The sequence below is a fragment of the Idiotropiscis lumnitzeri genome, chromosome 8 (genome assembly GCF_059441095.1).
Source record: "Idiotropiscis lumnitzeri isolate Australia: NSW breed Sydney's pygmy pipehorse chromosome 8, RoL_Ilum_1.0, whole genome shotgun sequence".
Taxonomy (NCBI): Eukaryota; Metazoa; Chordata; class Actinopteri; order Syngnathiformes; family Syngnathidae; genus Idiotropiscis; species Idiotropiscis lumnitzeri.
The window spans coordinates 21,161,394-21,179,190 of record NC_142398.1 but is presented as its reverse complement, the minus strand read 5'-3'; the positions used below and the strand labels follow the sequence as shown (position 1 = coordinate 21,179,190).

The 17,797-nt window shown below is 43.2% G+C and overlaps 2 protein-coding genes across 9 annotated transcripts in view; both read left to right on the top strand.

Annotated features, from left to right (window-relative positions):
• Nucleotides 1-2,725, top strand: part of rptor (regulatory associated protein of MTOR, complex 1) — a 77,524-nt gene extending 74,799 nt beyond the window's left edge. For all 3 annotated transcript variants that reach the window (XM_088301995.1, XM_088301993.1, XM_088301994.1), the window contains exons 33-36: nucleotides 601-687; nucleotides 786-902; nucleotides 1,361-1,490; nucleotides 2,143-2,725. In XM_088301995.1, coding sequence (XP_088158121.1) covers nucleotides 601-687; nucleotides 786-902; nucleotides 1,361-1,490; nucleotides 2,143-2,211 — 403 coding nt within the window. In that variant the 3' untranslated portion in view covers nucleotides 2,212-2,725. The remainder of the gene's footprint in view (nucleotides 1-600; nucleotides 688-785; nucleotides 903-1,360; nucleotides 1,491-2,142) is intronic.
• Nucleotides 2,726-4,033: 1,308 nt separating this feature from the next.
• Nucleotides 4,034-16,564, top strand: pecam1b (platelet and endothelial cell adhesion molecule 1b). 6 transcript variants are annotated; one of them, XM_088301987.1, is made up of 16 exons: nucleotides 4,034-4,641; nucleotides 4,720-4,755; nucleotides 6,299-6,595; nucleotides 6,965-7,246; nucleotides 7,312-7,584; nucleotides 8,015-8,287; nucleotides 8,509-8,787; nucleotides 8,992-9,270; nucleotides 10,047-10,148; nucleotides 10,264-10,294; nucleotides 11,645-11,724; nucleotides 13,383-13,436; nucleotides 14,179-14,268; nucleotides 14,659-14,715; nucleotides 15,534-15,556; nucleotides 16,308-16,564. In XM_088301987.1, exons 1-16 carry the CDS (start codon nucleotides 4,596-4,598, stop codon nucleotides 16,407-16,409), a joined length of 2,304 nt encoding a protein of 767 aa, XP_088158113.1. In that variant the 5' UTR covers nucleotides 4,034-4,595; the 3' UTR covers nucleotides 16,410-16,564. The 6 variants fall into 6 exon arrangements, 5 of the variants coding, with proteins under 5 accessions (XP_088158113.1, XP_088158115.1, XP_088158114.1 ...); XM_088301988.1 differs by lacking the exons at nucleotides 10,264-10,294; nucleotides 11,645-11,724 and having other exon boundaries at nucleotides 4,040-4,641; XR_015844599.1 differs by lacking the exons at nucleotides 14,659-14,715; nucleotides 15,534-15,556; nucleotides 16,308-16,564 and having other exon boundaries at nucleotides 4,041-4,641; nucleotides 11,649-11,724; nucleotides 14,179-14,267.
• Nucleotides 16,565-17,797: the final 1,233 nt, after the last annotated feature.

Below are 17,797 nucleotides of genomic sequence, written 5' to 3'. Positions count from 1 at the left end.
CTCGACAGACAAGCGGGCACACGCAAGTCATGTCTGAAGTCATTTTGCGGACATTTTGACACTATTTCTTTGTTTCTTAAGTCAAATGTTTATTTGCCTTTTCTGCTTATTAATGGGAAGGGGGGACGAGCGCTTTCTGAGATTTGGTTTTCACGTGATGCCACAGTGCCACCTTGTGTTTGTACACCGTCATGACACTTTATACCCTGCATGCGACCTGCGCATCCCTGATCAGTAAAGCCTTCCATCCTCACACAGAAATTTGCTCACAATAACAATTAAGTGACTTATTCTTTATCACATAGATGTATTTATGTCAATTGAAGGTGTTATTATAAAGTACAGATTTTCCTTTTAATTTACATGCACTGCTCTGAAGAACAAAAATCCCCAAGTAACTCATGCGCCCCTCTATAAAGGTTTTTAAGTCCCTATAGATCCCACAAGAAAGCAGCAAACCACTGATTTTGTCTAAATGAAGCCCTTTCTCTCACTTTAAAGTAGCTATTTGTCAACAAGGTGGCGCCAAAGCACTAACCTGCTATGTCTTGACTGGTGCGGCAGTCAGAGGTGACGAGACTTATTTGCGTGTGTCCACAGTCGCATCATGACCTACAGAGAGCACGGCGCCTGGGTGGTCAAAGCTCACCTGCAGAAGGAGACAGATGGACATATAATCAGCGTGAGGTACACTTCCTTCCTTCCTTCCTTCTTTGCAGCTTCGAGAAGACGGAACGCGTCCGATTTCTGTCCCATGCTGAACTTTTCTGTCCTCTGTCCGCCAGTGTCAACGGAGACGTTCGATTCTTCGAACCCCGCGCTCCAGACTCCTTTAACGTGCTGCAGACAGTGAAGGGGTTAACGGCGCTCGACATCCACCCGCAGGCGAACCTCTTCGCCTGGTGAGTTTGTCAGCCACAGGATACTTTGTTTATTTATTTATTTTATTTTATATATAGGGTGTACCAGTTAACATGGTTTCCACCTACATCCCGAAGCGCATGCATGTTCGGTTCACTCCAAACTCTAAATTGACTGAAATATGATCATATCTGACACACTGATTTGAAATCTTTCCCCAAAAAATTTTTAAAAAATGAAAATATCGCAAAGACCTGATATGCTAGAAAAAAAGTAAAGCCATTTTTCTTAAATCCGTGTCAAAATTATATTTAGGGACTCATAAGGCCATCTGTGTCTAAAATTTGCGAACCGCTTTTGTATTTTTCAAAAGCGTGATAACAAATTTCATTTCGAAAAGCAATGTTGACAGTACAAGATTATAGATTCCCGCGCAAATATTTTTTTTGGACTCATTGCTACAAGTGACTTTGTGTGTGTGTGTGTTTTTGCCGTGCAGTGGCTCGATGAACCAGTTCATCGCCGTTTATAACGCCAACGGCGACGTGATCAGCAACATCAAATACTACGACGGCTTCATGGGACAAAGAATCGGAGCCATCAGCTGTTTAGCCTTCCATCCCCACTGGGTAACGTTTCTTCCAGCTCAACATCATCATTTCAACATCATTATTTTTTTCAGCGACAACGGGAGCCAAGCAAGCTAATATTGCTCATTTTTGCCACTTCTGCTCTCGAAAACGGCGACAGATCGCCGCCAAAATGCAAACGCACATGACTACTCAACCTGCAAAAGTATAAAAAGCGTATATTTTGGATTTATTGACATCAAACGTGAGCTCATGTGATCACCTCCACAAAATCAGAAATACTGTGCCGATGGATTCTTCACTTTCACCGGCAGGAGCGGACACGAGCGAGAATGTGCGCACGAACCCCAACTGGTTGTATTTCGCACATGAAAGAGAGACCGATCTTTTCCCTCCATTAATGTTGCCTATCATGTGTACAACTAAAGAAAGCCAAAAATAGACAACTGAAATAATGAGGTTGCGCAACTGTGCACACCCTCAAACGTGGCTGACCTCCGAATTCAGCTCACGTCAAAGTGCCTCCGATTAACCCCAAATGAATTTCTCATGTTATTTTTGCTTGCCAGCCCAAGCTTGAAGTTAGTAACTGTTCCGTGTCTGGCGTGCTGCGTATGACCGTTATTTTTTATTTTTTTTTTGCCAGCACAGTGACGAGTGATTGTCTGCTTTCCTTTTTTTCTCCCTTCAGCCCCACCTGGCCGTGGGTAGCAACGATTACTACATGTCCATCTACTCAGCTGAGAAGAGGCTCAGATAACACGCCAGCGTTCATCTCTAAGCCCCTCCCACACCCACTTTCACTACCAAAAAGTCCCGCCCACTCTTTGACTGCAGAGACTTTGACCCAGGGTGTACATCATTTTGTACATATGCAATCCCCCCCCCTCCCTGAATGTTGGCTGCTGACAAATATATATTATTATTATAATTATTATTATTATAAGAATGACCCTGGCCCGTGTTTATTCTTGTTATAAAGCTAATGATTGTAGACTTGGCAATGCCGACGAGTGTGTATATTTAAATAGAGATGAAGAGCGGTTGTATTTTAAAGAAGCGGCACCCGCTAATCCCGGCTTGGCGGCAAGCGTCACGACCTGAATGACCTTTGAACCCCACCTCTCGATGGAGAGGTCACACAGACGACGTCGCACATTTACGCGGACTCCTGAATCCTTTCCTCAACACTTGGAAGGATGGCGATGATGAACTCATTTCTGTCCCACTCACCAGCGAGGCACATGAACTGTGTGTGTGTGTGTGGGGGGGGGGGTGCGCGCGCGTGTGTGCGTGTTTTCCACCGGCTTTGCACATAAGTGATAACGGTAAGCGTCTCCCTCCCGTTTTTGAAGACATTGTTTTCTGTACATGTTGCCGAAAATAATCACGGATGAGTCAAAGCTTCACCACAAATGAATGGAAAGCCGTTCAAAAAGCCCGTCACGTGCTCATTAAGCTCATGGTCCAATCTTTGGAGTTCGACCCGCGCCTGTCATGTGCTCGCCTGGACACTTTTGTCTTTTTTGTGTTTTCTTGAGTTAAGTCTCCCGTTCAGGTTTAATTTGCAAACCTCACTCAGGTACCTCGACAGCCTCAGATGACAAAAGAGCTCTCACATGTTTGGTAACCGAAAGAGGATCAACCATGTGCCTCTTCAGGGCGTCTTCAGCTTTTTTTTTCGGTTTTAGTTTATTTTAATAATTTTTTTTTTTGCGATGCTGTTTTAATTCCGCTTGTGTTTTGTGTGCCTTGGTCTGGCTGCGGTAGGTGGAAATGGATGGTTCAAGCCTTAGTTTCATACACTGACTCACACACACACATTGCCCCTCCCCCACCGCAATCATCCCTCCTCCCAATTCCATCTTCAACTCTTCACACCAGACACACCAATCTTTGCTTTTCCCTGACAAGGAATGGACACGTTCACTTTTGGTCAACTTGGAAGACGCTACCGGCCAATGAGCGCCTTCTCTCTTTGCGCTTTTGCATGGTGCGCGCACACACACACAAAAACTCAGCCACGATTGTTTTGGCACGGGACCTTTGCTCGCAATGTCCTTGCATCAAGTTTTAAGATTTTAGTCCACCAATCATGAGACTTAAAAGTCGTGTGAACGGAACAGAGAAAAGAATCGGCTTTGTCTCTGTGACTTCTGTCTGTGCTGTTGTCTGGTTTAGGAAACACGAGGTTTAATAAACCAAATACAACAATGGCTGCCTGACTGAGCAAAATGATATTTCGCGATGACGACTTTCCTCTATTTTGCCAGTCTGTCCTTCATTTGCAACCTTCCGTCATTTTCCGTCGCCGTCCTTATTCATCAAAATTGTTCTGTGCCCCTGTCCGTCCGTCTTTGTCCTTTTAAGAACTCCTGTCCTTGCTTTTCACCCCCCCCCCCCCCGCCTCAAAAAAAAAAATGAAATGAAATGAAAAAAATCAGTGTATGACGAGAGGCATTCATAATTCATCAATTTTCACATCCGCTGGCTAATTTCCACTTAACGTGATTTCCGGACGACAAAACACAACAAATTCAAAGCCACTTAAAAATCAGTCTTAATTTCTCAAATGTGCATGAATTCAAGTTACGGCCGAAGGCCTGTCGGATCTTTTTTTCTTCTCCTCATCTGCTCCCCATAGGCCAGAAAAAAAAATTCCAAGATCGGACGGCGATCTTGACCGCTTGTCTTTGCTCGGATTTTTTGCCAATGCCAAGTTGAGTCGCTCATAAAGTTGACTTCAGGAAGCGGCGCGCACAATGTCTGCCTTCGGTTGTTCTTTTTTTACCTGCTCCAAACCCTCGCAGCCAATCAAGGAGGTCAAAATTCTGACTCCTGCTCTTAAAATGCTCAAACATTATTGTGACTGTCATTCCACACACACACACACACACACACATCCATGAACAAGTCCAGCGAACATTCCACAGCAGCACAAAGTGAGCCCGCGTGGACATCCTGAGGAAACAACACTGGCTTCCTGTCAAATTAAGCCAAGCCGCTGGCTGCTGGCGACGATAACCCCTTTTGGCTGAGGTAGAGCGCCACCTTGGTGCCGCCCCGCCCACCAAGCGCCATCCGGGCCATTCGGGTCCTGGACCGTCGGTCGCAGCAGGATCATTGCTGAGCTCCTCAGACGCCATGGGCCGCTTTCTGCTTCTGTTGACCTGCACGCTCGTGTCCAACTGTAAGCTTGTGTTTTCTTCTTGCACGAGCGACTTCATTGACTGATCTCTAATAAGATGCTTTTTCTTCTCCTTCCAAGACCTCCATCCATGGAGAGGGGCCCACGCACAGTCCAGTGAGTACATTTTTCTTTTTTGGAAGCATCAAATATGGATTTCTTTCTAATTTTATGACAATCATCATATGGCGATTTGCGGTTTAGTGGAATATAAAATTCCAATATTTGAGACATGATCTTGGGCAACCAGTTGAATCAAACACTTTCTGGAGATTTTATATTTCTGCCGTATGAATAACCCCAAGGTTAATAAATGTTATTAAATTCTGTATCTTAATTAGCGTTGACAGTTACAAAGAACATCAGACTGGTGTCATTGAGTTTTGTGGTCACCCACAAAGTGGAAAAAAAAGTTTGTTATCACAGCGTTTGGCTTTAGTGTGTGTCCTGGTGGAAAAGTTGACCAGAACACACTGTGGGAACGCCTTGGCCGGCATCGTCACACACGCTTTGCTCTCTCGCTGATGGAATGTTTGACTCTGTCGTCGTCAGGTGACGCGCTCGTTGCGTGCCAGCTTTCATCAGGACCGCGCTCGGTCGCGGACGGCGATGGTTACACAGCGGCCTGTTTTGCCGGGTCAAGTGTTTTGTTCCTGCTGTTGTTGTTCAAACTTTTTTGGGGGGTGGTGAGCTGTTGCTGCTTGGGTTAAACTGGTGCAAATATTTACAGCTACATCTGCATTAGAATTGTAAAATATATTTCAATAGTTCAGATTTCAAAACATCGGCAAATAGTTTGCAGAAGGCCAGTTCCTACCAAATTTCTATTATTTAAAAAAAAAAAAAAAAAAATTCAGATTGTTTCTTTCACAATATTTATATTTCTTGAGATGGCGAATTTTGAATTTTCAATTGCTGTAAATTATTATTATTCAAATAAAATAAATAATGAAATAATGATTCTATAGCAAGGGTCCCCAACGTGGTGGAAGCGGACCCTCAGGTAGCCCCCAAGCACCACATGAGTTGCCCCAAATTTGACGTATTGACTTCATTGAAATTGCTTGTGTTCCCGACACGGACTTGGCTTTTAAGCGTAGTCCGTGAATGTTCTATTGGGTCGGGGTCGGGGTTTTGGGAAGCCCACCTGAGTTTTGGGTCAATGTTTTGTTGCAAAAACTAATATGAATGGAGCTTGGCGGTGTCGCTTTCTGAGCTTGGCTTCTTTTGTGGTCGGCTCGCTCTCCGTCCTCGCTGATGTCGAGCTCCACTCACTGAGCGTAGTGACAATCGCGTTCCAGAACTTTGCTTTCATTGTCTGCTCCCGGCTTGTTTCTGGACACCCGAACCAATTTCCTTCACATTGTTTCAAAATAACTCCAAGAGAATTTCCCAACTTGTGTAAATCTACCAATCTCCATTTTTGTTCTTCCTGTGTTCCTCGGACTTTTCCATTGTTCTGAATTTTAGTCGAGCCAGTGAGGGCTGTCAAATAAATCCTTTTCATTCTGATCAAGAAAAATGTTTATTTGGGCTTGAAGCAAACAAATCCAAATGTATTAGCCCTAAATAGATTCATTAGAAATGAGTCTTTTATGTGATCCCTTTGCAAATTATAACCGCTAACATGTTTTTGACCCCGCCCCCCCCTCACCTCCAGTGTTCACTATAAGAGACATCAGCATATCTCTTGAGCCCGGGTCCGATGTGATGCGGGGCACCAATGTGACTGTGCGCTGTCAGGCGTTGGTCAGCAGCTCAGGCACAATTCCGCTGAGTCGCGAGTACACAATCTACAAGGACGGCGTCACTGTGTACACAAAAACCACCAGCAGCTCCGGCGACCTCCTGTACCGCCTTCCTGACGCCCGAGTGTCCAACACGGGCAAATACAAGTGTAAGATCAATATCGAAGGCAGGATGGTGACCAGCGAGGCCAAGAAACTCACAGTCACGGGTAAGTGCGTGCGGACACGACCCGCCCTAACCCATCTCATTGTGATACACATTTATCGGAAAGAAAGAAAAACTGCCTGTGTGTCCGACATTTGCTCCTGCAAGGGGGCTCAACACATTCTGCCCCTTGCTCATCCAATTTACCTGTGATGACAAGCACTAGAAAATATCACATTAGATAAATATAATTTAGAATATAATAAGAGACTTATCAGAGAGTGAGTGACTGAGAGTGAGAGAGAGAGTGAGAGCAAGAGAGAGTGAGAGCAAGAGAGAGAGTGAGTGAGTGAGAGAGACAGAGAGAGAGCGAGAGAGTGCGAGTGAGAATTCAAGTTTTCTAGATTACCGTGTATATTTGCTGACACTGCAGGTTTATCTGCACCGCTGCTTCATTTGAACAACGCCGTGGTCAGTGAGGGGGAGGAGCTAACCGCCAGGTGCACTGCGCCGGGAGAAACGGGCTCCATCATTTTCTACTTCTACGACGACGCCAAGGAGATCCTCGAGGACAGGGTCAACTCCAACCAGTCTGAAGTCAAGCTTCGCTTCAACAACGTTGGCATCCACAAGATGAACTGCTCCTACACCGTCCTGGTGACACCGTTCTTCTTCAGGTCAAACAGAAGCAACAGCGTCACCGTTTCGGTCAAAGGTAAGATTGGAATTGATCCACTTTTCTCAAGTCTTTCTTCTTACGCGTTGGTTTTCTTTCCGCAGAGCTTTCCATGAGCCCCGTTTTGGAGATTTTCCCTTACAGCAACATCTACGAAGGAGACACGCTTGACATTATGTGCACCATCCGAGGCTTCGTGCCCGACATGCACGGAAACGTTCACCTCTACCTGAGCCGGGGGACTCAGCTTCTCAGCAGGGGCGACGCCAACGTCAACCACAGCATGATCGCGTTGGCCAAAGATTCTGAGGAGTTTGAGTGCAGACTGGAGATGGGAAACGTTGTGAAAGTTGACACAAAAAAGATTTTGGTGACTGGTGAGTACGCCGTGCTGTCCAGTTGTGCACATTTTAGAATTCGCCGAGGTGGTCGGAATAGACTGAGCATGAAGTCATGCTTTTATTTTGAAGGTTGAGCTTTTATTTTTGGTGTTTGGTGCCTAAAATTATTATTTTTTATTTTTATTTTTTAAGTGCAAATGCGTCATTTTGAAAAAAAAAAAAAATTAAACTCATTTCGATGAGGTTGAGTTGAACATGTTGGCTTGGCCCTTGGCAAGCGTTCTCGTTTTTCATGTGGCACCTTTTCAAAATTAATTGCTCAGCCCTTGCTTAAAAAGTTTTTTTTTTTTTTAATCGGCACGTGTCCTGCAACTCGGAAGTATTCCGACGGTATGGATGGATAGAAAAAGTATGTGTGGCTCATTGTTTAATGTTGAATATTTTTGACTGTATGTATTTTTGACAGAGCTGTTTTCAGTGCCCACTCTCACGATGTCTCCAAGCGAAGTCTTTCAAAGGGAATACATGACTCTGAGCTGCAAAAGCGACAGCTTGGCCTCCGCGAGGCTCCACGGGGACCAGTTGACTTATAGTTTGGATCCGCCAGAGAGCCTCCTGATCCCAAAGAGCGCCGGCGTGTTTTTTGGCAAAGCTCTGCTCTACGATTTCAACTACACCTGCATCGCTCAAGCCAAGGGCATCAGGAAACACAGCAGACCTTTGACTGTCCGGCCGAAAGGTGGGCTCGCATGCTTCTGTCTCCATAAATCGCATTCACAACGTTTTGGGTTCAAAGCACGATCATCAAATTTCAAATATATGAATTGATGTGAGAGCTGTTCATTTGACTTTTCACTTTCGTTATTGTGCTTGTATTTTGCAGTGGTGTGCAACACTAAGAGATGTTCCGGTTTCAATTAATTTTTTTTAATTGAAGTTTGTTCTTGCTGTCCACTTTAGTGACGGTGTCAACGCCAAGGATCTCAGTGGTTGGCAGAGCCGTGCTGGGACGTCCCTTTAAGGTCCTGTGTCAGTCGGACATAGGCAGCCTGCCCATCAACTACACTTTGCTGAAGGATTACGACCAGCTGAGCACGGCCAGCGTCAAAATGCCTTTTGAGCAGGCTCTGTTCACCGTCACAATCCAGCAGCCCGGCGAAATAAACAAGTTCATGTGTGAGGCCAAAAACAGTCAGCGGGAAGCGCCGCTCAGCAAAAGACTGGAGGCTACTGTTGTGGGTAAATGTTGGACGCCGCAACTATGTTTTATATTTACGATAGCGCTGTCAAGCGATTCAATTTGTTAACTCGTTCATCACCAAAAAATCCAGAATTAATTACGATTAATCTCATTTTTCAACTGCGAGCTCAGTTTTTAAAAGACATGCTTGAATGAACACGATAGCCGATCAAAACGTCCATCCTCTGCCTTTTTCTCCGCAGTGCCTCTGTCTCACCCGACGCTCACCGTCATCCCCGTCTTGCCGGAAATTGCGGAGGGAGATCATTTGTTCCTGATTTGTGGCGTAAAAGGCACCCCGCCTATCACCTTTAAGTGGTATCGAGATGACCGCAAAAACCCGGTCTTCACCGCCACCTCAGAAAAGAACAACACAGACTTCCAGATTCAAGCTGTGGCCAAAGATGACAGTAGTACATACTACTGTGAGGCCATCAATCACGCCAACAATGTGGTCCGCAGTGCACCGGTCACCATACAAGGTGAGGATGATGACTTGTTTAATCTAGTGCTGGCAAGCGATTCCATTTTTTTTTTTAACTAATTAATCGCAAAGATTTTCATAATTAATTGCGATTAATCACATTTTTTTCTACCACTGTTTTTTGTGAAGCTTTTAACTGGTATTTACTTAAATAATATTATGTAAATTAACTGTGTAGCGATTACATTTTTAAGATAATTAATCGCAAATAATTTCGTAATTGCGATTAATCACATTTTTTAAGCTTTAAACGGGTATTTATTTGAATATAATATTGTAATTTTGCTGTCTGGGAATCATTTTTTTAAGTAATTAATCGCAAATAATTCCAGAATTAATTGCGATTAATCGCAATTAAATACAAACTGAATATGAAGTTAATTTTCCATCAAAGACTGTTCTAATAGCTTTCTTGAATCCTTGAATACGATCTCAACGGAGTCATTTTTACAGGAATTTTTCTTTGAAACAATTCTCAAAACCTTTTTACATTTATTTCTGCCCACAAGCGCGACACTCCAGCAGTGTTGGTTAGCATAACTTAAGTGTGTTTAGTTCTGAGATCATGTGCTAAAGATTAATTTTTTAAGTAAATAAAACTGAATTAAAATATTTAATGGCGTTAATTTAAAAAAATTATTAATCTTGAATTAAGGCTTTAATTTTGACACCCCAAATTCAATCACATTCTGAATATTTACTGCATTTCCTAAAAATAAATGCAAACTTCATTTGTCCGACTTTGTGGTCTGTGTCGCGTGTCTCTCCTCGCAGTGCGTCTGGCCCTGTGGAAGAAAGCCGTGATTGTGGGCTTCTGTCTGCTGGTGGTGTCGGTGCTGGTGGTGGTTTTTGTGCTGTGCTTCAGGTCCAAACGAGGTAGACACACCTACGATCCCACCGCAACTCACACCTCCTTAGTTTGACTACGTGTGAAGCAACCTTCCCGCGCCCACCTCCTCCTGCTCCTCTCACATCTCCTCTCTTATTATAGGTAAAAGGGAAGCAGCTGCTGAATTGTCAGTGTGAGTTGGCTCCACTACTTGCTTCCTTTCAAATTAGCAGATGTTGTGTAGTCGCGTTGGTCACAGCGTATCCGCATTAGTGTTAGGTTGGCTGAGATGAGGCGAGATGTAGGGTCGCTAGCCAAAAGCGTCCATCTTGGGTGACCCAAACAATGTTGACAGCTCTGAATACAGGGGTGAGTTTTTCCGCCGTACTCCAATAAAGTGTAATTGCACCTCCACTCCAGTAGTTGACAGGAGGGGGGGGGCAGAAAATAATTGAGAAGCACTGCCATAACTTCATCCATTGTAGTTTTACCGTGCTATTTTGCATGTTTTCTGACTATTTATTTATATAGGAGTCAAGAAATCTTTTTTTTTTGTAGGGGAATTTGTTTTTAATTAAATTTGTATTAAAATCAAGCCCATGAATATTCAGTCGCTTTCTGAAATTCACTCTGACGCCTGTTCACTACCCTGAGAGTGCGTGTGTTCGGAGAGGCAGAGACCCCCCCCCCCGACACTCTCCCCCCTCCCCTCGCATTAATTTCTAAACACAACTCCGCCTACGTTGTAAAGCAATCAGCAGCTCGTGCTTGAAGTGCTTCCATCTGTGCTGTCTGGCGCAGCGTGTCCCCAGTTGGAACACCTGCAGCGCGCACCGACAACCCAACAGAGCATTTGCAAACGGTTGGAGTGCACCAGCGTGTGCTCGGAGAATATTTTCAAAAGACCACCGCTTCATGGGTGCGTTTGGAAAAATGCTCCAAGCGCGCTGCGTCACTCAGAACGTTGTTCAAAAAGTGCCGTTTGGTTATTCTTGGCGCCCCAAAAACGGAACCCAATAGAGGCAGTAAACAGAAATTGAAGAGAATACGCCGCTCACAATCATTTAGGAACGTAACGTGCAGCTTGGTATTTATTCTTGATTTTTCGTTTTACGGGTTAAATGTATAAAGTGTAACGTGTTTAGGAGCACGAGAACCGTGTATGGGGGGTCCCTAATGGTTTAATAGACATTAAAACCAACAAGAGTCTGAAATGCGCATTAACATCACTCGAAAAAACGGTTTGAAAGATCAACTATCATTGGTGACTGTGAATGTTTCGATCTACATTTAAATAAAATTCCTCTGAGCTGTCCACGTGTGATTCGATCACCCAAGATGTCGTCGCGAGATCAGAACGAGTCGTGGCTAATACCCCGTTTGAAGTCTTGCTTGGTCGAGTCCTTTGAGAGACTTTTACTATTCTGACGTTATGACCGCATATGGTCCCCGACAACTTTTTTTTTTTTCATCTCAAATCTTGTCGAGTCGACTTGATGTGTTGCAAGTTTGTCCAGTTGACTTTATTCTCACCATTTCTCAGAAAGCCTTCGAGCCCTAAATCAGATGACTCTTTAACAGTGAGTCTAACCCACGACACAGAGGTTAATAACGCAGCCCCAGGTAGATTGATTTTGTTTTTTGTTTTTTGTTCCACTGACTGTCTTCATCAGTCATGACCTCAACCACGAGTCCTTTCATAGCATGTTACGTGTGAGAGCCATTGCGTTCCATCGTCACACTCCATCCATCCATGTTCTAATATGCATGCGTGGCGGGGTCATGTTGTTGTAACCTTTAACATAAACTGTTTTGTCGCTGTTCCACGAGAGATGACGTTTTTTGGGGGTTTTTTTGCATGTACACCGTCGCTCTTTGTGTCGTCCCCGAGGCAAGCAAAAAAAAAACAAAAAAACAGGAATTGTTGTCGTGGGATGTCTGGACAAGCAGGAAGACGTTGCTTACGAGTGAATGAGATTTTCCCCAAAGTGTTGCAAAAATTGTTTAGAGCGCCCATTATCATCTTGTTCCAGACGGAGCGTCACACTATGATGGCGTGGAGGGGAGGGTGACCAATGGGACGCGAGCTAGCGCGCTGTCGCTTCCCACTGACATCAGCAACGGGAGCAGCTTCAGTATTCCAGCCACAGTGTAGAGATGCAAAAACAATGTGGAAGATTCACCAGAAAAAAAAAAAAGGAAAAGGAACCTCACCCACCTGCCCCCCCCCCCCCCCCACACACACACACATTTAACTTGTGTTACAAGTGACTCGCCTCCTGCTGCTCCCTCTCCCCTCCCCCTGCAGTCTCCATGGCCTTTGTTTTCTTTTTTCCTATATATTTTTTTTATTTAACATCATTGTCTTTGTCCTGTGCTTCGTTGTACGCCATGTGTCCGCACGTTTGCATGTTTTTGCAATGTGGCGAGCATCATTGTTGATTTTTTTTTTTTTTTTTTTTTCCTCCGATCCCTTTTCTCACTCCCACTCGCCACGTGTGTGTATATTTTGACTTTGTTCAAATCTTTTTAGAATAAATAAATTGTTTCTATTTAGATGCGTGTCATCCCCATTCATTTTGCTGCACGTGACACTCAATCGATTAAGAAAAATGCTTCAAAAGGAGGATTGTTTTCATCATGATGCATTCTATCCTAAAAAAAAAAAAAAAGGTCATCGGCACAGGATCGCAGCGTAACTCTCAACAAACTCCCCCCGGCTAACTTGATTTATTTCCCAAAAAGGAATGCACTACGATGACTTCCTTTACAAAGTCAAACAATGGAAACTTCCTATGTTGACACAAAACAGCTTTTGTTGGTTTGAACGTGCGTTGCACGCAAGGGGAAATTTATTGTCCTAAACCTTATTTAAGCAGCATGTGATAACATTAACAGCTGGAGAGAAGCGATGCCGTTTTAGACCCACAATGAAGAAAGAGCGTTTACACAATGAAACACAGTGAGAAGTACGTTAACACATTCAGATGTTCCTAAACTCGCTAATATTAAAAAAAAAATTGTGAGCATACATCATCCATCTTTTAGGAACATACAAAAGTATTTCTGCTTTCAAGACAAAAAAATATTATTCGAGCGCCACATTTTGTGCTCAGCAAAATGAATTAAAGGAAAAAAAAAAAAAGATGATAAAGTTTCTTCACAAATTGACGTGATATTCAAACCTCAAGCTCTGTAATTTGTGTTTGTGTTTAACAGTTGCAGCGTGTCCTCATGGGTTCTCTTTTTGTTTTCATTGTGCGTCTTTGTCTTCTGCACAGGGAAAGTGGAGAGGGTAGACATCAGCGTGTGGAGCGAGCGGCCGCCTGGAACAGGTGAGCGTGTCGTTTGTGAGGCTTGAGCAGCAATTTGAGATCTGATTGGTTAAAGGGGAAGTCAACCCAAAAATGTTGCCGTCAAAATACAGCATTCTGTTTAATCCTGTGGAATATGCAGCAAAATCCACCATTTTTTTTTTTTTTTAGCCATCTGAAGGGGGCGGCCATTTTGTCACTTTCTGTCAACTGAAAATGACATCACGGTTGCCCTCAATAATGACCAATCACGGCTCAGCGTCAGAAAACAGGTGAGCCGTGATTGGTTGTTTACTGAAGTGTCATGTTTTTTTCAGTTGACAAAAAAAGTGACAAAATGGCCGCCTTTGAGATGGCTAAATCCGGGTGGATTTTTCTGCTTTACTCATATTACACAAACGGAATGCGGTGAGGCGCGTATGACATTTTCTTTGCAAAGAATTTTGGGGTTGACTTCCCCTTTAAAGAAAGAGTCCCATTGCTAACATTGTTGAAGTGAAATCAGCCAGCAATATTGAATCTGAATACTTTGGGCAAAATAGATTGTCTTGCATGCTGAAATTTAACTCGACAAAACCAATGGAACAATCGCACACGTGTAAGGAAGTAAACACGACGCGAGTAGACTTTTTGGAACGAATGAATCCGATTTGAAAGAACAAATAGAATCTAGTCTGTAAATTGCAGCAAAGCCCTGACCGCTGGACCTCTTGTCGTTTTTTTTTTGTTTTTTTTATGACTTTTATTCATGTTCCAATTGCAGCCAATGACGAAGAGAGCAGCATCGTGTCCAATGAGCCTGATGTGGAGTACACTGAGGTGGTGCATCCTCAACCAGCAGATCCCGCCAGAGGAAATCGAGTCCACCCTTCTTCTTTGGCTCGGACTCCCTTTCATATCTCCTTATTTTAAAAAAAACCCATCAACTTAGTAGATAAGGGAGCAACACTTCCGAGGAGGGGCCTAATTAGAATAATTAGAGGTCTAATCAAGACATCTCCAGGTAGTTGGAACTGTTGGAATAACTGTTGGTATTTCCAAGACTCTTTTCGAATCTATAAACAGGAAGGGTTGAACTAATTGCTGAGCTGGGCTCTGATACGCGGCGGCTCTTTAGGAATATCCTGTGAGCACTGTGGATTTTTTGCTTTCGTCTTCCTTCTGCATCAGACACTGCTTATCTTGAACGTGTTGCCTTTTGAAGACAAAACAGGCTTTATGTTTTCATTTTTTGCATCCACAGCACCACTGAAGAAAGGCACAGAAACTGTTTACAGCGAGCTCCAGAACTCCTCGCATGGTGAGTTTAATATCTTTAAAGCGACCCTGATGGGGATAAAATGCGCCGTTTTATAATGCGTTTTTTTATTTTAAGAATTTGTTTACGGTAACGGACACAAAACCAGCCAATAAAACGTCTCCTTAAAAAGAAAATGCAATATAAAAGTTGTTAAAATGTCATGCTGTTTATTGGGTAAATTTGCTGTAAAAATTCTGGCTCAACAAATTGGCTGGTGGGCATTTGGCACAGAGCGGCGCACGATCAGGATGACTCCTGATCTCGTCTCGCCATGAGTATAAAGCACACACCTGTTCTGGGAATCGTCGTCTTAACTTCCAGTCATTGCGCCTCCGTGTGGACAAGAGCTGTGGAAAACATCGGCACCCCAAATCGACTGAAATGATGCCGTTCAATTCATGGACTCGCAGCAAAATCAATTTATTGAAAATGACATTCAAACAAAAGAGAAGTTATATTTGTGAATTTTGCGCTAGTTTGACCAAAGTGAGCAATTTCGGACCATTTCCTGTTACTGCTGGGGGGAACTTCCTGTTATTGGACAGGAGTTTGCTGTCAAGCATCCCTCTGCGAGCTAAGACTTCCTTGCCAACCGTGACTCCAGAATTTTGCATTCTTGTGAGACCGTGGATTGAAATGACGGCGGTAGATGCAAATGGCATTTTTGTTTGCCTTCGGTGGTGGGACAAAAAGTGTGTCAGCAAGGTCGGCCGCGGCCACGCATCTGTCAAATGAGTCATGATGAATCCCTCTGATGTCAGCCGATGAGTAAACGCGACACGTCCAATAGACTTAACCTGTGATCCTTTTCTCGGTAGGTGCTGATGACCGTCTCGGCTATGTGAGTTTATTGCAAACACAACCACTCAGCCACGATTATTACTTCTGTTGTAATTATGAACATTGCATGTTTTAACCACCAAAGCTCAGAAGTGCAAACACGGCACACTGTTATCATTTTTAGGGCAGTCTACTAATTAAAACAAAAACAATTGAGATTTATTTGGCATATTTTCTGAACTATAGAGCGCCCCTAGTGGTGAAAGAAATATCCATCGAAAAGCTGCGCCATTGTATGAGCCGCATGGTTCAAAATCTAGGAGAGGAGTGACTCATGCTGGACGCCCAATTGCATCATTTGATGCCTTGTTTGAAATAAGAACATTTAACAATAAGGACATTTTTCCCCGCATTCCTGCTCTTGATATCACTTCATTAATTTAGGTGTCGTTTTCCATTTGTGGTATTGTCTTACGACCGCTGCTCTTCCTACATACCACTGCCTGGCGTGCTTCGGACCCTCCCTGTTTCTGTGACCCTCAGCAGAGCGAGAGGGAAACCGTCGTCAAATTTTCCAGACAAGAACAAAGCGTTTTGGGCTGGGGCTTCCTTCCTTATCGGCCCCCGAGATCAGCGCTGAGCCTCAGTCAAATTACTTCAACTTAATCGTTTCTGTTCTCGAACATCATGACGGCATTTTTGTGGTTTATTTGTAACAGCAGAATGTTTTTGCTGTATTTCGGGGATGTAAAACGATCGAGTGATGATCGTTGAATCTAATTTGAATGCCTTATGATGCACCGTGTGTGCAGGGTTCGGTGGCGTATGCGGATCTCAACGGTGAACAACATGAGATGAATCACTATCCAGTAGAGCACAACAACTGCCAGGATCTGCCAGTTCCTGTGGATTAGTCAGACGAATATTCATCACACACTGTTCGGTTTCCACGGCACTCATATGTCATAAACGCACCGGGTGCCCTCTTGTAGCACCTCTGACGTTCCCATCAGCAACGTAAATGACTGCTGTAAATATTTGCTCCTTAATAAAAGCATGTGTCATTTTTGCTGCGCTGTGCCATTTTTCATGGTCAAGATGTAGCAGTCATAGCGAGCATATTTGGGGGCCACTCGCTCACGATTTGAATTGAATCATAAATTAGAGATGAATTATTCATCCTTCCATGCATTTTCTATACTGTTCTTTTAGGTCACCAGTTCGCTGGATTGTTTCCTAGTTGAAGCATTCAGACAATTTTAACCTGGGATTTTTTATTATTATTTTTTTTTTTTTGCTCGATTTGGATCGAAGTCATGGCCGTTTAATATTTTATTTTATTTTAAAGCCATCTTGTGGCAACTTGGTGACGGCCGTAGATGTCTATAAAATTAGTCTTGGACTGACTTGGAGAGTGAATTGGAGCGACGTGCGGAAAAGCCGCCATCTTGAACCGGTGCAATAGTCCCGCCTCTCCACTTTATTTACTTCCATTGAGACTTTGGGCATGAGCACACTTTTAAAAATAAAATCATAACTCGCTGAATTTTCAAGTCATTTTCATGTAGTTTGTTTTGCTGAAAATGTCAGATGTGACTACAACACGAAAAAAATCAGTGTTCATTAAAAAAAATTGGACTGAAAAATATTAACTTGAACCACCCGCAGACTGTTACATGGCACCACAATCCACGTAACTCTTCATAAACAATTTATCAACAGGTCCTAAGTGTACCCTATTCTCCATTTATACGCCTATGCTAGAACTATATTAAATGTGATATGTCCAATGGAAAGGTGGGCGAGTGTGGTTGTAGGATGAACTGTTTCCCAACAGCGCCACCTGGTGGATTTCAGCCTCAATTTCATGAACTACCTCCAGTGAAAACAACGTAATGTCTTTCTGGCTTCATTTTACTGGACTCCACAATTTAGTGGAAAACAGAAGTGGAGTACATCACAAAACTGCCATTCCAAGTATTACTTGATTGAAAACGTCTCATTCAAAGAAGAAGACACAATTGGGTTATTGTTGATATCTGTAGAATCGGCTATTAGTGACAATCGTTAAGAGCCTCTTATTAAATTAATGTTTTCAAATAAAAAATAAAATAAAGGTAGGCTACTGTATGTTGTCGTAAATAGAGTAAATATAAAGATTTTCGATCACACTAGCATAATCGTCATAATATTTTAAAACAGATTAAACAAATACATGTTTCTCTAAATTAACGAAAAATGTCTTTTCAATACTAATGATATTAAAATATAAAACCATAGTATGCGTAATGAGCGTGTATAA